This window comes from Cynocephalus volans, chromosome 9 (assembly GCF_027409185.1).
Source record: "Cynocephalus volans isolate mCynVol1 chromosome 9, mCynVol1.pri, whole genome shotgun sequence".
Lineage (NCBI taxonomy): Eukaryota > Metazoa > Chordata > Mammalia > Dermoptera > Cynocephalidae > Cynocephalus > Cynocephalus volans.
Window position 1 is genome coordinate 91,827,147 of NC_084468.1, and position 24,568 is coordinate 91,851,714.

Below are 24,568 nucleotides of genomic sequence, written 5' to 3' on the forward strand. Positions count from 1 at the left end.
TTATTTCTAAATGATAGTATTTAATTGTGTTTTAGGAAGTAAGAAAATCAAACACTATTAATTTGCTTATTTTTTAAGTAACAATTGCAGAGGCACTAGAAATGTGTGCTTAGCAAATAAAAATATAAGCCGAGTAGATTGGGTTTCAACATGTTGCATTGAAAGACAACATAAGGAATTATGTAATTTTATTTGACTTTTAAACTTCACTAAATGTAAGCTGAAATTCTACAAATATGAAACACATATAAACTCTAACAACTTCAGGACAAGTGGGATGCTACCCTTTGAAAAAGTCCCAACTAGCTCATTCTAAATAATTTCCTTATTTCTTATATAATATACTCATCCATGATGTATCTACATTAATATAATTGATTTCAATTTTGGGTTTTTTTAAATCTTTTATATTTTAAAACTGTAAAATCACTGCACAGGGAATAGTTATTGCAGGACAACAGACAACAGTTTTTATTTATTTAAAGACCAAACAAAAGAAAACTTCATTGCTCTGCAAGTTGAAATAGAATATAGTCCTAAATCATCTCCTTATGACATTACCTCCCTGACATGAGGTCTTTGGGCATCACTGGCAGTTCTGAAGAGGCTCAAACATCTGTTTGGTGAATGTCTGAAGCTTTACATTATAGAAGGTGGTTAATTTAGCCAAGAGAGAAATTACACATGCTCTAGCATTTCAATCTTTTTAAAAAGCCCTGAACTTGGTTATTTCATAACCAAGTGCTATTATCCCTAATGGCTAACGCATTCTGCAGTAACAATTTAGGTGCCCTGGGAGTCTTATTAACTCTTTCAGGCCATTAAGCTACCGTTAAGAGCATTAGGACCTGGAACCTAATTACAGTACATTAAATGGTCTTAGTGCTCTCTGAGTGTTAATAAGCCTGACAAAATGACCAATTTTCTATCAGGCAGTACAAGGAATTTGGCTTCAAATGCTATTTACACTTTTTTATTTTAGATTTTTGCAGTAGCTAGTCCGGTTTCAGAAGGTGAAACTTGAAGATTTAAAACAATAATGTTAAAGTACAGAAATACAGCCAGAAACAAGTTTTTCACTAATTGAAACATGCTCTCTGATGCAATGGCTAATGTAAGTTTCATGTCAAAGTTAAAAACTATAAACTATACTAAAACAGGATATTATATTCTATCAAAGTCTGCACATATGCTCATTAGGGTCAAAGAAGTTATTTCATCACAAATAAAACCCCAAAACTTCTTTGATGAATCACAACTTAAATGTGTCTATATTAATATAGTAAAAAGAAAAATATACATATATATATATATATATATATATATATATATATATATATAAGAACATACTGTCTTTAAACTAAAAGATTTCTTTGTTTTCAAAAAAGGAAAAATTTGTACTAACCACATCAAATAACAGCTTCTTTTTCTTACAGTAGTGGAAATTAATATAAGTAGATTTAATTTTTAAATATCTAAGTAGTGATAAAAACACATAAGAAATAAAACTATAAATTCTTGTATTACATACATGCCCAGAGAAGCACAGAATTAAAAAAAAAATTTCCGGGGCTCACTAGTTGGCTCAGTTGGTTAAAGCACACAGCCTTATAACACCAAGGTCATGGGTTGGATCCCTGTATTGGACAGCCACCAAAAAAAAGAAGAAAAAAAAAATTTTGTTTTCCAGATAGCTGCCATTCCCTAAATGTTTTAAATCTTTCTTCTTGTTTATTTCACAAAGATGCTAAGAAATATAGATGACAAATGTTTAAATTGTCATAAAATTTCAATTCATACATGATAGCTATGCAGCAGGCTCAGACAGCAGTCTGTCCAAAATTATCATTTAATACAGAGTATGATAAACTAGGTGAATAATAATCACACAATTATATGGTAAATGCTACCTAATTTTTAACTTTCAGATTCAACCAACAGACAAAATATAAAAAGCAATTATAAAGAACCTAACTTAAACATTATAAATTTTGACACTGTAGAACTAATAATAATGTAGCCAAAAGAAGCTGGGCTGTTAGGGCAGAGAAGGGAAAAAAAAAAAAAAAAATAGACATGTCAATGTGCTAAGTTCTATACAGGGTAGTCAATAGTTATTGTTTAAAGTCACTGAAGCAATAAATACAGCTCTTAGTGTAATATTCAGAGTTATTAAAATAATAGAAGATAAATAAGGTAACAGTTAAAAAATGTTTAAGAAGTTAAATTCCTTGTCTTTCAAAGTAGCAACATGAATCAACAGGGAAAATACAGTCATGCTGTATTTCCAGGATGAAAATAGGGACTCCTGCAGTTACCAAAATCTGTGGATGAAAATAGGAACTCCTACAGTTACCGAAATCTGTATTTGCATATAACCTATGCATATTCTTCCATATACTTTAAATCATCTCTAATTACTTATAATACCTAGTAAAATGTAAATGCTATGTAAATAGCTATAAAACAATGAGGGAATAATGACAAAAATTCTGTACATGTTCAGTACAGACAATTTTTCTCCCAAACATTTTGATATGCAACAGGTTGAATCCATGGATGTGGAACCCACGGGTACAGAGGGCCAATTGTACATAAATGAAGAAACAGGGGTGTAAGCACATTGTTTACAGAATGGAAACAATTACTTTAAAGAATTAAAAACATACGGGGAAAAATATGTGAAGTAAAATACGGTGGGAGGTGAGGAGAACTTTAGTTTTTATTTTACATACTTTTTTATACTTCTGAGTTTTTATTTCCAAGTATACAATTAATTGAAAAAAAATTTTTTAAATGCCATCTAAAATCCTGTGTTTGTGATTCTGTGTTAGAAGGTAAATGTGGTCTCGCCACGTGATCTGCTCGAACCCATCCGCTGCCTGCTGTCTTCCACGGAAACACTCCTTTACATCTTGCTTTGCTGTTAGGAAATAAAGAATGTGCCCATTTACTTTTGGCTCACAACGCTCCAGAGTAAAGGTGAAAAATGCTCAGGGATGGAGCCCTCTTGGCAGAAGCCATCAGCTATGGAGATAGACAAAAATGAATAAAAACTGCGAAGAAAATTTGAGACTACTTATCAAGAATCAAACTTCTCCTTAAAAGCAGAGTCAGCACTCCATATCCGTGGGTTCCTCATCTATAGATTCAACCAACTGCAGATCCTGAAAGCAAAATTTCCTGGTTTTCAGTGGTTTTTCACTGGTGTAAAACCAGTGCCTTTACTCTCCTGAATTCTGCCTTCTCATGCATGTAAAATAAATAAACAAGGTATCAATATCAGGTACCTCAAAATTCACCTCATTTAAAACTCAACTCGAGACTTCAGATCAAGATGGCAGAACAGACAGTACCCAGAGTCACTCTCTCCCACAACCAAGTTACGACTATTAAAAAGCAACAACTGCCAAGGTGGGGCGGCTAGAGCTCAGGGAAAGAGGAGAGACCTATGGAGTGCATGAAAGTAGGAGAAGCCACGATGAGAGAATGGATTACTCTGACCATTTTGAGCCCCAGACACTTTAAGGCTGGCCCTGATGAGCACACAGAACAGGAGCTGGCAAAAACTGTTGCTGTACCCTTCATACGAAGTTGTTCAGAGGCTGCAGGGAAGAAAAGAGCCCTGCTGGCCCCCAGGCCAGCAAGAACATGAACAGGGATCCCATGGACACACATAGGTGCAAAGGGCCACAGACAATGAAAAAAGGAGCCACTCAGAGGCCAGTGAGTTATCACAAGGGAACAGCCTGTGGCACGACCCATGGGAAGTGTCTAGAATGCAGGTGGTAGGGGGAGAGACTAGCCTACCGGTGGAACACTGGAGCACAGCATGGGTATCTGATCTGTCCTCCAATCAGCACAGGACCACTCAGTGGAGACTGGTCAGGAATATAGAACTGCAGGGAATGCAGTTTGTTGAAAAGACTCAAGCCAAGACCAGAGTTTCCACATGACTCGGGTGTACCAGACCTCACAAGACCCAGAAGACCTTACAAGGTAAACAATTAAAACCTGAGCTTCACAAAAAGCCTTCTCCAGAGAATCAGCAGCAGAGCAGCAATTTAGCTCAACCACAGGGATCAAGTGCTGGTTCCCACAGGAAGTTCCCCCATTTTAGAAGTAATGAAAAGACAACAAATTAGTTCCAGTGCAGAGTTTAAGTGGTGAGAATAGCAAATAATCCAACACATAACTGAAAGAAAAAATCAAAACTCCACAAATCAAAGACAAAGTTCTGATATCAACCAGTAAAGGTCTAAGACCACCAAAGAACACCTACGAAACCTAGAAGGACCAGAAGTCCTCCAGGCTCCCAAGCTGGGGCTGAGAGAAAGCCAAGGGCTCAACCATGCCCCGGTGACATCCACATCCAGCCCAGCAACAACCACCAGACTGCTGCCAGAAGCATACCTGGCTCCCAAGCTGGGGCAGGAGAGGGCTGAGGGCCTCAGTCATGTCCCCCGGAAGTCCACATCCAGCCCAGCCACAACTAAGCCACAGCAGAAAGTCCCCTGGGCTCCCCTGACGGAATGAGGGGGGGTGCCACAGGCTTCAACCATGCCCCCCTCCCTCCTTGCTCCTCCTCCCACCCTATCCCTCTCCCCATCCCTCTCCCCCACAACTGCTCTGCCAACATCTTACAATATAAAAAAAATAAAATAAAAAGAGAACTAAAAGAAAATAAAAAATAAAATTAAAAAATTAAAGAACAAGGTAAATGTAGGAGACATACTAAAAATTTTAAAAGTTGCTTGATTTAAGATTAAATATTATTGATCAAAGATAATTTTTCAAAAACTGTCATAGGTAAAAAATACTATCTATCAGCTAATATTTAATCATATGAATCCAAATATATTTTTATCTTACTATAAGATTTCACAAAAGGCATTTCACCTGATCTCAAAACCATGAAGCTAATTCCTTTATTTCCGTGGCCCCAGTCTAAGTTCTATTTTTAACCTGTAACATCATATAAAATACCAAGCTATGTGCTTACAATGTTTAAGCTCCTCTCAAATTAGGTCAGGTAACTTTAGAAGATGAATTACTTATTATGATACAAAATAGAAAGCCACTAAATATTGTAATCACATCATAAAAACATCTTTCAAAAAGAACTTTTTAAAAACCCTTCACAAATTTAGAAGGCTTTCAAAACCTGCCATTACTGAGCATGTCTTAGTTCTGACTCAGTGCTCCCTCCTCATCTTGCCTTAGTAGGTGCTAATGAAAACATAATACACAAGGCTATGAGTGCAGAAGAAAAAGTAAGATCAGGCATGATTTCTGTCTGTTAACATTTGCTAAAGCAGCAGAAAAACAGTAACTCTGTCTTCTGTTTGAAATAGTTGAGAGAACAGCTAGATGATGTTTGAGAGAGATGATAATTATAAGTCAAAACTTGAGTTCAAATTTAAAAAAATATGCTATATAGGGCCATCTATGATGAAATTATTTTAAAAATCATGCTTTATGATTAAGCATGATTTATAATTTTAAAAAATGTATACTGCAATTTCTTCTTCCTTTCAATTTGTGCCTACATCTGTTTTTTTCTTGGATCACTGTAAAATAAGGGAGAAGAGAGAAGAAAATTCAATATAGATACATGGAATATATTAACAATAATGTGAAGGTAAAAGAAATGAGAGGTAACAAAAGAAAAACTTACAACTCCTAAGACTACAGAACTTATTTTACAAAATCTAGATACAGACTAGGAGTACTAAGGTACTAACCATTGTGAACAACATATAAATATCCTTAAGTTAAAAAATTTCCATTTTCCCCATATACCTTACTCATTCTGGAAATAAATACAAAACACAATGTTAGTAAATCATTTCAGAGCAAAACATGTCAATAAAACTCAACTAGTCTTTTAATCTTTGATTTTAGAAATGTCATAAGAAATACTGCTGTATTTTTTATGATGGAGATAATACGCATGTTACCTTTTAGTGGAATGGAAAATGTCCTTTTTTTTCTTTCAAAACAATAATTTCTTGCTTTAATTATTCAAGCCTGTAACGGGGGAGCCCCAAATCTGAGAAGGCACTTGCATAATGTTTACCTATTCCACAGAAATCACCCAGAAATCCAGCAGGTAGACAGACATTGGTTTATCAGACTTATTGGCAGACAGTTCCTAAGAGGCCTGCACTGCCACGGAGTACACACAGCAGCTATATAGCTAACAGAATGTAAATCACTTTCACATGCAGTCCCCTCACCAGCTAATGTAAATCACTTTCATGTACTTCATGTCCTGCTTCTTTCAGCATCTTTATTTATCTAAAGGAGACGTGCCTTTACTTGAGTAACAACCTGGGGCAGCCTCCCCAAGGAGGAAAGAGGGGAACTCTGGTATGCAAGGGATGGGCGGAATAGGGCTATGTCCAGCATCTACCCTACAAAGCCCCGTAATTTCTTCTCAGCCTAAATCAGTAACTGGCTTCAGTATTTCTGCATGTCACTTCATACAAGCAACACACACAGGGAATTCAGAAAGATACCCGAAGGGCAAAGTCATTTTCATTCTGAGTACACAACAGAAATAAAATGAAAAGAGTTACAATTTTTCATTCTAACCCTTAGGAAACTCAAGGAGTATGTTACTTAAGCTTATGCTGGTTACAAATACTATAAATTACTAAATCAAGTATGAATTGCTCTATATAGTACTATAGATGAGCAATGAGCTTTAGAAACAGAAAGAAATGAGTTCAGTCTCTGTACTATTAGATTTGCAAACTTGAGTAACTTATATAATCCTCTGAGTATCTTCTAAATTAAGAACAATAACACCTTCTAGAACAGGCACCAGTGCTTGGTATATGCTAGACAGTTTAAAATGTCAAATCCTATCTCCAACAATGCTGGGCTAATTCCACCTAAATACTAGTTTCATTCAGGGTCTCAGTAGAGTTTGATGACTTTAGTGTGCCACATCACAAATGAGCTAGTTGGATGATTTGTTCTGGTTGTCTGTAGCACTATTATCAATTTCTCATTTGAGGCGTACTTAAGGTACCAAAAGATTTTAAAAACTAGATAATATTTATCTACTCTTCTTACATATGTATATATGAGTACTATATGAAAATAGACGAAACCAGGGTAAAATAATGATAGATAATATATATGGTTTATGGACTTGAGTCTCATATTTTAATTATAGTTTTTACATTTTTGACCCTGAGGTTATATGCACTTCACCCTCTTGCTGTTCCATGTGCAAGAAAAAGTGTTTTTTGTTTTGTTTTAAAAGATGACCAGTAAGGGGATCTTAACCCTTAACTTGGTGTTGTCAGCACCAGGCTCTCCCAAGTGAGCGAAATGGCCATTCCTATACAGGGATCTGAACCTGTGGCCTTGCTGTTATCAGCATCGCACTCTCCCAAGTGAGCCATGGGCCAGCTCCAAGAAAAAGTTTTAAATGCCATAAAGCTACACAACTACACCAGTTGTTGGGTTTAGGAAATAGCTATGTTAATTGTATGGCTAGGCAAATCATAACTAAAGCCAAAATGTTTCATTATTTTAGTTATACTAAGTTTCCATTTGTATTGTCAGGGCTAGGGCTCAAACCCTTCAAATCCATTGTACAGACTGGGTCACTAGACCTCTCACATGCTAGGCTGGGTCATAGACCCCTCACACGCAGGTCTACACTAGGTAACTGGGAAAGAGCCCAGGAGCCACTAGCAGACGACATGAGCTCAGTCCTCAGCAGCAGCAGCAGCTTACAGCAGATCCGTCGGTAGCAGCAGTGGCAGCAGCATTCTCAGGGCATCCTACTGGCAGCAGCAGCAACCTCATGGCCCCCCCAGGGGCATCTGAGGGGAGGGGCAGGGGCCCCATGGATCAGAGCCACTCATCCTTTATATTTAAGTCCATAACCCAGGACACCTGGGCACACATATGCAATTACATTAAACAACAGCCAAGGAACACCTGGGTGCACATGCATATTTACACCAAATTCTCAGCAAGATTCTGAACATCTGAGGGGCCCTGACCATTTTCCTTCACTTTCCCTACAAATGCACATAAACTAAGAGAGGTTAACACATAAATGTTAATATGTTTCAACCATCTCAGAAATGGTGCATTTTCTAGATTAGATAAGAATTGAGTTTTAGAAGGAACCAAGACCTTGAATAAGGATGAAACTAAAAGGGAAAATGGGGTGAAAAAAATCAAAAAACAATAATAGTTGCCATATATTCAACAGTTGGTATGTGGAAGACAGATGCTTTAAATAAATCATCTTTTATACTGTCAACAACCTCACAGGTGGAAATAATTATCTCCCTTTATAGATGAGCAAACTGAAATTCAGGAAGGTTAAATATCTACCCAAAATCACTCAACTAGGAAGTAGCACAGCCAGAACTCGAACTGAAGTCTGCCTGATTCCGAAAAACATCAACTCTAGACCATATCAAACTATTTCCTGAACTTAAATTTCTGGGACATCAAAATTTCATTAGGTGGAAGTTATCTTTCCCTTCATTTGTACAAAACAAAACAAAAGCCAGGGGTAGAAATGGCTTATGTTGTTCATGAACATTCCCTTCCTTAGTTTTTTCCTGTTAGTCACATGAACAAAGTTTTCAGGGTAAAAATATATGCTTTCATTCCTAGTCGAAGGATGCTTTCAAAACTCATAATTTGCAATAGAAGTTGGGCCATCACAATCCTTCAAGAGAGGAACGAGGGAAGGAAGGGAGGAAGAAAGAGAGGGAGAGGAAAAGAAAGGAATAGGGGAGAACTTATATAGTTGTCTGTCTCTATCTCTCACTCCTCCTAGCAGTATGACACAACCCAGACAAAATTATATTGGTTTGCCCTTTGTATTCCATGCAAAGAGAATAAAAAAACACAAATTTAACTCCCAAGTATATAAATTGTGCTTTATGTGAGCCCCCTTTAAGTTCTAAGAATTCTACCAACACACCAATTACTTTTATTTTCTGGAAAGTTAGACTTACCATGAAATTTTGAAGCTTCAGGATCATTCACATTGATAGCAATTAATTTCCAATCTGTTTCACCCTGATCAATAAGAGCCAAAATTCCAAGTATCTTCACATGAATAACCTCTCCACGAGAAAAAACCTTTAAATAGAAAAGAAATTCACCATTTGCAAGACTTTAGAGAGTTTACACATACATCACAAAAACTAATACAAAAGAATAAAGGCAATAGGCTGAAATTTAATAAAGCTTCAACAATTAAAAATAATATAAACATAACCATAAAGCCTGCCTTGCAACATCCCTTTTCGAATTAAGTATCTCAGAACTTCCACTTTCACCCATGACAGAATTACTGATAAAGAAAAACTTGCCCTCCCACTGTAAACAACTAGAAAACTGGACAGAATATATGAAATGACTCTTTTCAGACATTAAACAGGCAGTATAGGGCTGTGACTCAAGAGAGAAGTAAACAAATAAGGAGAGCACTGTGATTGCCCTGGCCTTGTGCTCAACACACATTCCACACCATGTCACAGGGAAGGGAAACCCAGTAAGAGCTTGGGCCTCAATGAGGTTAAAGAACAGAGTTAAAAAACAGGGAGGGTAAGGCAGCTGGAATTAATGGGGCAGAGTACTGCAGATGAGAAATAATTCCAGCAATCTACATAGGGGGTCCTTTGAGATGATGAGATACTAATCTGTGCATGCATGGGGTGAGACCCAACAAGGCCAAGCAAAGAATAACTACCAGAGAGCTATAAGATGAGTTCCTACCACCCAGGATAACCTTGTTCAGCATGAGGTGCATTCAATAGAGAGCCTAAAAGAGTCATGCCTTGGCAGGAGAACTAAACAAGTCCTCAAGTAAGGGTTATTCTAGACTTGCCCTAACAAAGATTTTTAAAATGCCTAAAAACAATCAAACTGATCCACAAGTAACTACCTGCCAAAACAAATATTCTTGTGACAACAAAATCCAGGCACTCAACAGCATAACATTCACAGCATCCAAAATTCTGTCAATAAACAGGAAAATGTAAGCCCTAACATGGGAGTGGGGGGTGGGGGTGGTGGTGGGAGGGGATGGAATTCAACAGAAACAAATCCAAAAATAACAGATGATGGAATTAACAAACAAGATCTTTAAAACAATTATTTGAATATGTTTAAAGATTTAAGGAAGAAAATAAAAATGTAAAGAAGAAAAGTGGGAATATAAAAACAAAAACAAATAGAACTTTTAGAGAGGAAAAAATGCATTATCTGAAATAAAAAATTCTCTAGATGAGCTTAAGAACAAAATAGAAATAGCCAAAGAGATAAATAGTGAACTGGAAGATACAGTAACAGAAAATTTCCAAATTGAAGCACAAAGCCTGGCCGGTTAGCTTAGTTGGTTAGGATGCAGCCTTTTAACACTAAGTTCAAGGATCTGGATCCTGGTACTGGCCAGCCACCAAAACAAACAAAAAAACCCACAAAAATAAAAAACAAATTAAGACAAAAAGGCCAATGAAAAATTAATAATCTCAACGACCTATGAGACAACACCAAGCACTGTACCTTAATTGGAATCCCAAAACGGGAAAGAGAAGGCAGAAAAATATTTAAAGAAATGATGTCCACAAACTTCCCAAATCTGGTGAAAATTATAAACCCCAGATTGAGAAAGTACAAAAAGTCCCCATCAGAATAAACACAAAGAAAACCAAGTGATCTTCTTGGATCAAAACAGTAGAATAGATGGTACCCAGCATGACTCTCTCCTACAACCAACCGATTTCCAACTATTAAAAAGCAACAACTGCCAAGTTGGGGCCATTAGAGCTCGGGGGAAAGGAGAGATCTGTGGATTTCATGAAGGCAGAAGCCACAATGAGAAAAAGGAAGGACTGCCAACCAATTTCCAACTATTAAAAAGCAACGAATGCCAAGTTGGGGACATTAGAGCTTGGGGGAGAAGAGAGATCTGTGGAGTTCATGAAGGCAGAAGCTGTAAAAGAAAATATAACTTTAATATACGCAGTTTGCTTTTGTAACTTGCTAAAAACATTTTAAAAGTGAAGCAGCTTCTAAGGGACCATATAGAGGTCAGGCGGGCCCGAGCACACTAAACATTCCAGGAAGGGAGTGACCCCCACCCGGTTCCAGGAACTGACTAGTTCCTTATCTAAAGGCCACCTGGCCAGACCCCAGGGAAGATAAACGATTGAGAAATGCGCTGTTCCTTATCGGGGTGCCAGCCAGCCTTCTAACGCCTACCTGTAAATCTAAAGGCGCCACAGATCATCCTGTCACAAAAGTCTATCCAGAAAAACTGTATAAAAGGTGCTTGTGTTGTAAGCTCGTGGCTGCTTCTGTCCAGGAGACTGAGTGACCCCAGCATGCTGGAATAAAACTCCTCTTGCCTGATTGCAACGGTCTCTGTCTCATGTTTTTCGTGAAGTGAGCCATCCTGGCGTGTGTGGGATTTGTGCATGGTGCACAGGTCTTACAAAGCCACAATGAGAAAAAGGAAGGACTGCTCCAACCATTTCAAGCCACAACCACTTCAAGGCTGGTGCTGGTGAGCACACAGAACAAGAGCTGGCAAAAACCACTCCTGTGTGAAGTTTCTTGGCTGCAGGGGAGAAGAGGGCCCTGGTGGCCCCCAGGCCAGCAAGAACACTAACAGGGATCTCATGGACCCACATAGGAGCAAGGGACCACAGACAGACAACTGAAAAAAGAAGCTACTCAGAGGCCAGTGACTCATCACAAGTGACTGGTGCATGGCCTGTACCATGGGAAGTGTTTGGAGTGTGGGGGTAGGGGAGACTGGCCCACCATGGGAACACTGGGGCACAGCATGGACAGCTGATCTGCCCTCCAATCAGCACAGGACCACTCAGTGGAGACTGGTCAGGAATACAGAACTGCAGGGGTGCAGTTTCCTCAAAAGACTCAGGCCAAGACCAGAGTTTCCATATGACTCAGGTGTATGAGACCTCACAAGACCCAGAAGAGCTTGCAAGGTCAACAATTAAAATCTGATCTGCAAAAAAAAAAGCCTTCCTAAGAGAATCAGCAGCAAAGCAGCAATTTAGCTCAACCACAGGGCTCAAGTGCTGGTTCCCACAGGAAATTACCCCATTTTAGAAGTAACAAAAGGACAACAAATTAGTTCCTGTGCAGAGTTTAAGTGGTGGGGGTAGAGAATAATCCAACACAGAACTGAAAGAAAAAACCAAAAACCCACAGATCAGAGACAAAGTTCTGATATCAACCAGTAAAGGTCTAACACCACCAAAGAACACCTATAAAACCTAGAAGGATGGGAAGCCCCCAGGCTCCCAAGCTGGGGTCGGGGGAGGGCTGAGGGCCTCAGCCAAACTCCCTGACATCCGCACCCAACCCAGCCTCGACCAGCCACAGCAGGAAGCCCCCAGGCTCCCCTGCCAGAATGAGGGGGATGCAACAGGCCTCAACCACACCCACTCCTCCTTCCTCCTCCTCCTATCTTATCTCCCTCCCCTTTCTCCTCTCCCCCACAACTGCTCAACAATACCTTAGAATGTAAAATAATACTAATAAAAAAAAAATTTAGAAAAAACCCCATAATTTAAAAAAAGAAAACCAAACTGAGGCAACATGGTAATCAAATTGCTAAAAACCAGTGACATAAAATATAAAGGCAGATGGGAGAAAAAAAGATTACATGTAAAGGTGCAAAGATAAAAACAACAACTGATTTCTCTTTACAAGCAATGTAATCCAAAAGACAAAGAAAAAAAAAATGAAATCTTTAAAACTCTTAAAAAGACTACCAACCTAGAATGCCTGGGATCTTTCCAAAGGGGAAGTTTCTGGGGTGACAGAAATGTTCTCTATTTTGATTGAAGGGGGTGGAGATCGTGTGTTTTTATTTGTCAAAATTCATGGAACTGTGTATTAAAATGGGCACATTTTATTGTATATAAATTATGTCTTAATAAACTTTATTTTAATAGTTAAAAAAAATTAGCAACTTATGTTACACTCAAAGGGCTAAGATCTATAATACATGAAGAGCTACTAAAAATCAAGAAGATCACCAGAAACTCAATTGAAAATGGGAAGAAACCATGAATAGGCAATTTGCAGAAGAAAAAATAAAAACAGCCTTAAACAGTATAAAAAGATGCTCAAGCTCACTCATAATATAAACACCTTGAGTTTTAAACATCCCTGGCTTAGTGTTCCTAGAATTCTCATACAACAGGCCGTTGCCCTTCATCTTGCTTCTCTCCTCCATATCTTGCTTTCTCTATTCTGGAGGGAATTTGTCTGGCTGCCAGCTCTAAATCCACAAAGGAGATCATGTTTCTTGTTCTATTAAGAGGAATCAGAAGTTGAAGTAAAACCTCTGATTTCATTCTACTGACCAAAATAAGCCCAGAAGTCATGGAAATTAGACTGCACAGGTTAAGTGTGGCTAAAAGTTTATTATTCTACTACCAGAAAGATTTAAAGATGAATGAAAATCAAGCATAAGCAAGGGGCAGGGTAAGATCAGTGAGGAGATGAGCGTGACTAAGCTGGCATATCTTCCAGTGGCAATACTGCTGTGACCATCAGCTATCTTGGAAGACCCTAAAAGTTTCAATACAAGTATAATTCATTCCCTTATGCTTGCCTACAAAGTTTCACGTAATAGTCAATATTTCAAAATCAAAAAGTTTTAAAAAAAAGTAATTTTAGTGTCTAAGAGCAATTTAAAAAAATCAAATCACTTTAAAAACATAATCCATATATTTAAAAAATTCAGCACTGAAAAGTAAACAGTTTTAAACTGTTGCAATTTGGTGCTTAAATTGAAGTTATTTATATACCTTGAAATTTAAGATATCTACTAGGCCTACAAACTTACACTTAACAGAAAATAAACATACGCATCGTTATACAAATATAAACCTGACTCCTGCTCACTGGGGGAAAAAGAGACCTGAGAATCCTTTTAAATTGCTTCACAGTATCTATATTGCAAACTACATTTATCATTTACTAGAGACAAATTAGTAACTGAAAAATTAGTAAATTATTAGAATATAGCCTTAAGAAGGTAATGGATGACAATAAAAGAATTATTAATATTTTAAAGATACAGGCAAAATAGGCTTCATAGAATGCTTAAAAAAGATTTTAAGAGAAACCCAGCAATAGCAAGACATTGAAACAGATGTTCCATGTGTTTAATAAAGTTATTTCAGTGGTTCCCTCGAGTTGTCAAAGTGAAGTTTATATGCATGCATTCTTTCATTTTTAAAGGTTTAGTCGACTACACAATTTCACTGTAAGCCTGAAATTTGAACACAAGCTTGAGAACAAATTTCATGATTCAAAAATGCAGCTTTATATTTGGAAAGCAAGATATGCAAAAGAAAGTCACTTCTGTGCCCAGAAATTATTTATTTTGTGAAAAAAACAAAAAACTAAGATTTTAAACCATAAAGCAATCCTTTCAGAACATTTGCAAAATGATCCTAAAATCTTAACATAAATCTGCATGAAGCTCTAATTAATTTATACAACAGATTAATGTGACTGTATAAACTAAACCAAAATCTCACTTTTAGGGGACTATACACAATTATATTAACCAGACTCTCACATGTTTAGCCTCTATTACGTTCCAGCACTATATTAGGCACTGTTTATACAAAACAAAGAAGAAAAAATTCCCCATTCTCAAAGATTTAAACACTTCAGGTCAAGATAGAAAAATATGACAGAATACATGTGAGTTCAAATGTATGATATCAACACTATGTGCATCATTTCTCATATCTGTGCCTTCTTTATTTCCAATGTCACTGTCCATCTAGGAAACAGTGTGTCAGAGTAGATTCTCCAAAAGAGGAAGAATATGATAAAAGGAGACGAAAGAGGCTGAGAAATCAGAAGACCACTGCAATACTATGGATATGAGGTATTTTGGATTCATATTAGGGAGATGACAGTAAATCCTTTAGGTAAGAGTAGTGAAATACTTAAAAGGAAAAATAATAGAGCAAAGGGAGAAAAGGAAACGAGTATTTACAAACATGCACTGTGTGATGGGCATTATACTATGTCCTCTGTGTATACCATTTTATTTAATGCCCACAAAACAGTACTGTTCAGGGTAGATATCATTCTCACCTAAGAAATGAGGACACTGAGATTCATAACAGTTTAGTAATTTTAGCCTGAGATCAGAGCTGGTGAATGGAACATCTGGGATTCACAACCAAATTCAAACCAAAGCTTCTGCTCTTTCCAATATGTGGTGAGAGAAAGCAGGCCAGTTCTCGCCTGAGGACAGAGGGGTGGAGGTGGGAGATGGAGAGATTACAAAGCTGTGTGAGAAAACATTTGGGGGGTGATAAATACGTGTTCATTATCTTGATTTTGTTAATGGTTTTGCATATACTTATGTCAAAAGTTATCAATTTGTACACTTTAAATATGCACAGTTTATATATTTTATTATGTCAACTATACCTCAATAAAGTTGGGAAAAAAGCCCCATTTCACACTTAATGCTAAAACTTTAAAAAGTACATTTATAATTATCCTGGATAAAATAATTATTCATATTTGATTAAGATGAAATAAGACATATATATTGGTTTTTTGGGGGGAGGGGGGGACCAGTAAGGGGATCGCAACACTTGGCTTGGTGTCGTCCGCACCACGCTCAGCCAGTGAGAGCACCGGTCATCCCTATATAGGATCCGAACCTGTGGCCTCGACGCTCCCAGCGCCGCACCCTCCTGAGTGAGCCACGGGTTCGGCCCGATATATTGGTTTTAATTAAAAGTTAATCACAATACTATTTTATACCCACTAGATGACCATCATTTAAAATGATAAGAAGAAGGAGGAGAAGGAGAAGAAGAAGTGAGGATGCAGATAAACTGAAACCTTCATACATTGCTGGTGGGAATCTAAAATGTTATGGAAAACAGTTTAGTGGTTCTTCAAAAAGTTAAACTTAGAATTACTGTATGATCCAACAATTCCACTCCTAGGTGAAAAGAACTGAAAAGAGGTATTCAAACAAAAACTTGTACATGAATGTTCAAAGCAGCCGTATTCATAATAGCTAAAAGGTAGAAACAAGCCAAATGTCCACCAATTCATGAATGGATAAATATAATATTAAACATCAATGGAATATTATTCAGCCATAAAAAGGAATGAAGTGTTGATACATGCTGCAACATGAGTGAATTTCAAAAGCATGCTAAGTGAAAGAAGCCAGACACACAAAAGGTTACAAAGGTTATAATAGAATACTATATGATTCCATTTATAAGAAATATCCAGAATAGGAAAATCTACAGAGATAGCAGATTACTGCTTACCAGGGGCTGGTGGGAGAATGGGATGGAGAGGTACTGCTAACCGGTATGGGGTTTCCTTCTGGGGTCATGAAAATGTTTGGGACTACAGAGAGATGATGGTTGTACAACACTGCAAATATATTAAAAGCCATTGAATTTAATGTACACATTAAAATGGTTAACTTTATGATATATAAATTTTACCTCAATTAAATAACTTAATCAAATTATTTTTGACGATGGTAGTTGTTCATAGTTATATAGTATTGTCAAAAATGAACCATAATAAAATAACTCCAACCCCTTAAGCTTCCCATGCCCAACTTTATTATTAAGTGAATGGTTCACTTCTTCCCAATATCTACTTCAAGTTTACTTTGTAAACAAAACAAATCATTATTTTTTGTGTGTCTAACTACAAAATTGATCAGCTGATAACTTCTTAAAAACATGTCAAACAAAAAAATAAACATCTCAAAAGCGAAAGAGCACAAACTTTTTGCAGAAAAATTTGTTGAAATGTACTTGACTTCAGTCAAGACACTAAAATGACTTTTTTAAAATTTTTCAATTTTGAAATATTGACTATTATGTGAAACTTTGTGGGTAGGCACAAGGGAAAGAGTTACAGTTGTATGGAAACTTTCAGGTCTTCTAAGATAGCTGATGGTCACAACAGTATTACCACTGGAAGATGTGCCAGGTTGGTCATGCTCACCTCCTCATCGCTCTTACCCTGCCCCTTGCTCATCTTTGATTCTCGTTCATCTTTAAATTGTCTTGGTAATAGAATAATGCACTTCTAGCCACATGTGCCTATGCTGCCTAATTTCCAAGTTTTGATTTAATCAAATAGATCTTAATAAAAACAGAGTTCTAAAACTAGGACTCTGTCATATCAAACATTAATGGTTGAAATTATATGGCTATAACCAGCAAATTTTAAAGGCTATGGGTAGAATGAATATAAAGATGTGTATAAATTCTCATAATTATTAGCACTGGAGGCAAAACAGTACAGAGGCTAGGAACACATGCTCCAGAATCAGATACCCAGTACTCAATTCCAACTCTGCCAATTACTAGCTATCTGATTTGGGGGAAATTACTGAACTTCCCTGGAATATAATTTTATATAAAATTGGGATAATAGAAATACTTACTTCATAGAGTAGCAGTGAGAAATAATTCAGATAATCCATACAGAGTACCTCACAGAATGGTTTACAGATTAGTACTTCTCTGTAAGCACCAATATTAAGGTTTGGGTTCCTAAGGGAAATCCTAATTTATTTCTCTCTTTACCATTCTGGATAAACAAAAATGTTATGGGGAAACTGAAAAAAAAAGAAAAGGCTTCTCAAGAAGTACATCCTAAGGGATCAAAGTTGAGCAATCAGTTCTAAGTGACATTACATATGTTACTTCCTACGGTGACTTAATTCCATAAAAAGGCATATAACTACCTATTAGTTTTAGCATCCTTAAAAAAAACACCTAACCCCAGATTTCTTAACCTGTTTTTCTACGAGTATTTCTTAATGGAAAAAGAAGTCTTTCTTCCTTATGGTTGCCATTATAGGGAAATAACTTTGCCTCATCCACTCTGACATTAGATTTCCACTGAAAGCTATGGAAAGATGCCTGGAGAAGCAGGATGCTCTTGGTTCTGAAGATGGGAAACAGGAGATGCACAAACTTAAATATGGGCTCCTCTGAACTGATTTTGGCACCAATTCATAGAGGACACTATCTGATCAGCTCAGCTGCTCTTTTTACTGCCTCCAGGCATTAATGATTAAAGCCACATCTGAGAAAGAAATATAACAGCAATATTGTTCACAGTGACATTATGAACAAAGAATTTCCCTTTACAGTTTGGGTCTCAACTATATGAAATATTGCCTCTTTTCTTTACCCCCCTCCTTCCTGGCCAATCATGCTTCTCACCAGCTGCAATCACAAAGTATTTCCGGTACTTGTCCTCAAGTTTGGACTCTGATTTCTTAAATTCTAGATTCCCAAGTCCAAAAGGAAGATATGACAAGTAATTACAAGACATGGGTGATATTTACAGCTCTGAATGTACAATATATTAAAACTAAAGTGCTTCATAGAAAGATTTTACAATGTTAGCATTTGTGTAAATGCTAACTTATATAGCCTGGATCGTATTTAGAGAAGAGCATTTAAAAGTGGTACTCCACTTTAAAGAAGTCATTAACAGAGATCTGGGGAAAAGGAACCAGGGTGGAAAAGAATCTAGAAACTCTGTCAGATGAAGAACAACTGTAGTAACTAGAGTAGTAATCCTTGAGAACACAAGCCTTCGGGAGGGCATGATACATTGGATCGAAAGACCTGTAGGATCCTTTATAAAACAAAAATGTTCAAATTTAGAGTTATCACATAATTACCAAGGAAAGGTTGGCTGTGCTGGTTAACTCAGTGATATACTAGATGAATGGTTCTCAACCAGAAGCAATTTTGTCCTCCAGGGGACATTTGGCAATGTCTGGAGATGTTTTTGGTTGTCACAACAGTGGAAGTATTGCCAGCATCTAGTGGGAAGAAGCCAGGGATACTGCACAGGACAGTCCTCTGTAACAAAGAATTGTCCATCCAAAATATCAACAGTGTCGAAGTTGAAGAACCTGTGGTAGACTCTGGGGACAAGTGTATCTATCAGAAATCCCAGAAATCACATAAAGCTTTTAAAAAGCACATTCTAAATTGTTTTATTTTTATTCACAAAATTTATTTTGAAATTTCAAACATAAAAACAGATAAGATTTTTTTGAGTTATAAGGCAAGAAGAAAGCATGTCCAGCAGATTACCAAGTTTCATCAGAATGATACACGCCCTTTGATCTCATAAGCAATAGAAAGAGACAGCTTTGTTTCAAAGAAACCACTGCTTTGCTATAACACATTTGTTTCTTTTTTTTTTTTGTCGTTTTTTCGTGACCGGCACTGAGCCAATGAGTGCACTGGTCAGTCCTATATAGGATCCGAACCCGCGGCGGGAGCGTCACTGCGCTCCCAACGCAGCACTCTACCAAGTGCGCCACGGGCTCGGCGCTATAACACATTTGAATACCAGAAAGGAAAACTCAATCAAACCAAAAACTCGGGATATCATGCTTATGAACAAATGGCAAAATTCTTATAAACTTCCACACTTTAATCTAAATCAATTCAATGAATTTTTTATGCTGAATGCATAATGTTTAATTCCTGTTAAGACAACAAATGAATAATACATAACCTCTGAAGGAACTTATAACTTTACAATTCCTATATCTGCGGTTCCACGTCTATCATCAACTTCCAAGACTCTGCTTCTTTCCCTTTGCCTATTAACAACGTGATGTTAAGAGACTCTACCACAATGTTCCTTAACACTGATTAAGCACTCTTCTCATAGGCAGGCACAAAAGAAAGGAGTATACACTCAACAAAGACCTATTCTTTAGATGATTATTACATATTTACTTCATATTTAGTAAATATTACTTCAGGTCTCATTAACTAAAGGAATATACTACTCTAGCTGTAAGATGAAACCTATTTCCCCAGTTCTATTATAAAACTGTCACTCTACCCTTTCAAGGAAATTAATGTACATAGCAGATTTTTTTTTTACTAATTCTCTAGGAATCATATAGTTCACTGTGTTTGAAAAATGAGTTGAGATTCTGAAACAAGAGCATACACATGCCTCAAATGTTTTAGGTAGAATCAGACGAAGGTTATTATCAACTTTCCTAGCTATTGTGTAAAGATTTCAAAAGATAGGATTTTTAAGTCACAAATGTGTGGAGCTGAATTCTTCTTCCACCAATCGTAGAGTTGCCCTTAGGTAAATTATTTCACACAAAGTCTTAGGTTTTGGTTTCTCAACAGTAAGATGGGGAAAGTATCACTTATTCCCCATAAGGCTGAAGTAAAGAGCAAAGGAAATAACAAGATACATGAATTAGAGCATAAGAGGTCTTTCACAGATGTTAATTTCTTCTCTCTGGGCTCCACATTTACCCACCAGCTCACACTTACCAACTGCTAACTCAGGAGCCTGGTATGAGAAGAACATAACAGTGGCCTACAACAAAAGTTCCAAGCTGATTCAGAACATGAATACAGTAAAACTTCAACTGGGCCCAATTAACATCAGAAAGCAATGGAAAAGAAAACTGCTTAAAGCCTGTTACCCTGTGAGTTAGATTTCTATTGTTGTGTAACGAAGTATTACAAGCTTAAAGTCTTAAAACAGCATAAATTTATGATCTCTCAGTTTCCATGGTTACAACAAGCCCAGGTACAGCAAGGCTGGGTTCTCTCCTTAGGGTTTCACAAAACCGAAATCAAGATGCTGGCACGCTAGGCTCGGACCTGATGGTTCTAAGAAAGAATCCATTTAAATTCAATTCCTTGCAGTTGTGGGACTAAGGCCTCCACTTCCTTGCTGGATGTCAAACAGAGACTGCTCTGCAAACAGAAGTCAACTGTATTCCTTCTCTTGCTCTGCCCCCACTCCAACCCCCAACTTCAAACCAGCAATGGTATATTAATACCTCTCATGTGAACCTCTGACTCCCTTTCTCGCCACCAGCAACAGAAAGTTCCTTGCTTTTAAGGGCTCATGTAATTACACTGGACCTGCAGGATAATCCAGGATAATCTCCCTACTTTAAACTGTGCTATGAAATGTAACATAATCAAGGGAGTGATATCTCACCATATGCACAGGCCCCGGGGATTAGGGCAGACATGTTTGGGGTACCATTTCAGAAATTCTGCTTTCACATCCAGTTATCCCAAAATAAATTTAAAAGAAAAAGTAATAATCAAAAAAACTTTTAACTATCTCAACTCTGTAACAAAAAATAAACTGGAAAAAATGCCCAACAAAATATTTATATATTTATCCAAAGAGGAAGAAAACATGGAAAGATAAAAAACAGTATTATTTATTGGGACAGCAGGATTGTGAGGAAAAGACTGTCCTTGACTTTATCTCCACAATTATAACTAAAATTTTCTTGTACAATAAATATTAAAGAGAAAAGAAAACCTAAAAAATTGAAAGAATTCAGGTCAAAGATAAAAACAAAACGAGCAAAAGCAATCTGTTCCCATGGGGGGAAAAATAGCATTTTAGTAATTATTTAGTAATTAAGCAGTAGCCAAAACTATAAAATGATAAGTTCTGGAATACACTATCAATACTGGAAACTGTAGTATCTAGAAAAAAGTCATTTTTTCTTTTATATGACTTTTAATAATTTCATCATTTTAGGATGTCTTCCCTGCTCTTGGTAGCTCTTGGTCCATAAGAGCTTCTTATATGCCTTATGATATTCTGGTCTACATTAAACCTCGAGTATACTCATTTGGCCATTTATAATTAATACTACATTTACACAAAAAAGAATAGTCAATATATTTTTCAGTAATTATGTGCCAAACACCCACTATGTACCAAGCTATGTAAAATGTAAAAGTACGCTTTCGATTAATTATATATACCATATTAAAAGTTACTTATATTTAAAATCTTTAATCTTATTCTACATCTTTAATGACTTTGACAGGTTTATTTAAAAACTCATATATTGAGTTTTCTTAGAGTGATTCCTTTGTTCTGTCACTAACAAATTATTATCACCAAGTTAAATCAATGTATTGGGTACATATGTTTTCATATATTTCTTCCACATACAAATACACACACATTCTAACCTATCTGTGTGTAAAACTAGAAATACCAGCTGCAACGAGGATCCACTCTGTAGAAAAGAAGAGGAAGGGAGGAAGAAAAGAGGAGGATGGGGAGGAGTAGAAGAGAAGGAAGAAAGAGGAGAAAGTGTAAGAACAGAACAAGAAAATGTAACTGAAGGATGAGAAAGATGAAAAGGAGGATGAAGAGGAGGAAAAATAAGAAAGGAATGGGTTGAGGACCAAGTGGGAAACAGGAAATGGAGGTGAGTGTTGAAACTCCCTTTAAAAGTCTTCATGTAAAGAAGAAGAAGAGGCAACATATGCAAGGAAGCCAATAATGAAAAAGAAGCTGTTAATACAGGAAAGAGAAGGGATAAGGAAGTATCATCACTCACGAGGTAGGAGGGGACAGGATCTAGAGTACAGGCAGAAACTCTGGTCTTGCACAACAATCACAACAATTCCTTGAACTTGTTAAGAAAAGTGAAAAGATATGATGTGGGGCGGGGGAAGGAACAGGTAAAGAAAGGGTCACAAAAATCAACTACAATGTATAATGAGAAGTTAAAATTTAAAAAAAAGAAAAGAAACTCTCTTCTTGGATAAAAAGACTACTCTCACTGTAACAGAAGAGAAGAAACAATGTTTGCATGCACAGGTAGTTTATAAGTATGAAGCGGAAGGTGAGGGAGTTCTTATCTGCTGGTTTCTAAGAGGGAGTGAGAATAAAGTGGGAAGAGTCGACTGCAGAGAACAAGTATTAGCAATAAATACAGCAGAAAATGAAAGAAAGAACTGACTGAAGACATATAGAAGAATTGATAGGTAGCATCAATCTATGAGATCGTGTTTTGTTTTTCCCCAGTAGGATGTGGTAACCTGGAAGGAGGTACAGAAAAGAAAAAGTACAGATTGCTTTCATCAGTATTAAAGTTTCTGTCTGGATATTGGGCAATGAAGCTGAAGACATGACTTGGCAAATTTCTTCTATGAAGGGTCAGATGGTAAACATTTTAGGCTTTGTGGACTATATGACCTCTGCTACAACTCAACTCTGTTGTTGAGGTGCAAAAGCAGCCATAGCAAATGCATAAATGAAAGGGCATGGCTGTGTTATTTATAAAAAAGGTGCTGGGCTGGATTCAGCTTGCCGTGGGGCTGTAGTTTACCAAACCCTGGTTTAGAAGAAGGAAGGAAAGTTATAAGAAGTAATCAATAGGCTCAAACTGTGAAGAGTTAAAGAACTAGAGGCTGAAATGAAATTTTACAGCATGCATAAACCAAAACACATTAGAAATAACAGTCTATAAAACAAACCTTTGAGCCTATTTCACAAACATCAATAGGATCATTATCTCCACAGCAGTTTGTGCTGTTATCTTTTCGATGAGGATCTTCCCAAGTCTAAAAAAAAGAAAGAAAAAGAGGCAGAAATATAGGTTAACGCTCACTATAATGTATCCTAATTTTTCCACATGATCATCAAGTTTCACAGATAGCCATAACCCAAAGAAAAAATCCTCAGAAATTACATAGGCTGAAGGCCAACATGCCAGTAGGTCCGTAAGCATCATAATAATTAAAACAAATTTATAGTATCTCTTCCCTTCTGTCTCTCATTTGTTTGTAAAAATCACATCTGAAAGTGGTTAGTATTTCCAGACATACTCATCTTCCAAGTTTAGTCAGTGACTAAATTCATGTTCACTTTTGGAGTTTCAGTTTGGATGTTCCCATCATCTATGCCCTTGTTTCCACTGACCACTGATACCGTAGCTTCTGTCATTCACTGCTTCATTTGACATGGTAACAGCATAGGGATCTAGGTTTCTGTGTCTGAAAAGAAATGACTTCTACTAGAAGAAACCCAGTTTTCCCTTCATAAACTAAAGAGCAAGACATTATCTAACAAACAAAATAAAAACCTATTTTTGTATCATTTCATTCCATTTAAAAAGTCCTCTACCTTTGCTGTCAAATCTCAAGACTCTGATGAAAACATGAAAAGATGTCAATTCTTTAGTTTACTGCCAAGATTACAATCTGGTGGCTATAAATATATACATGGGTATTTTGATAAAGAATAACATAATTGAAATTTGCTACCAAGTGTTAATATCCCTTATGTACTACCCCTCCCAACAAGCCTCCTAATTCCCTGATTCTAAATAGAATTGCAGAAGTTCTCTAAAATTATCTGCTTTGAATTTACATTATAAGAGATGCAGAGACTGTGTCACCTCAAGATTCGGTTTATTACTATTATCTAGGATTTCAGATTATCCAAGTTTATTTCTTCTAATTTTATATAGATAATTAGAAGTTGATTCTTATATACAACTGAAGCCTAATAAACTCCAATATTTTCCTTCTAGTCCAAATTATAGTAATTATATATTTAGGAATAAACTAACCCAACCTTATTTTAAAAAGTCAGTAAACCGAGTTCAGCAACATTTCACTACTCCAAATACCAATACAGGTTGAGTATCCCTTATCTGAAATGC

The 24,568-nt window shown here is 36.8% G+C and overlaps 1 protein-coding gene across 2 annotated transcripts in view; it reads right to left on the bottom strand.

Moving 5' to 3' along the window:
• The window catches only part of PPA2 (inorganic pyrophosphatase 2), a 96,810-nt gene that overhangs the window by 37,242 nt on the left and 35,000 nt on the right, over nt 1-24,568 (bottom strand). For both annotated transcript variants that reach the window (XM_063108244.1, XM_063108243.1), the window contains 2 exons: nt 23,379-23,465; nt 9,003-9,129 (listed from right to left, as the gene is read on the bottom strand). In XM_063108244.1, the coding sequence (XP_062964314.1) occupies nt 9,003-9,129; nt 23,379-23,465 (214 nt within the window). The remainder of the gene's footprint in view (nt 1-9,002; nt 9,130-23,378; nt 23,466-24,568) is intronic.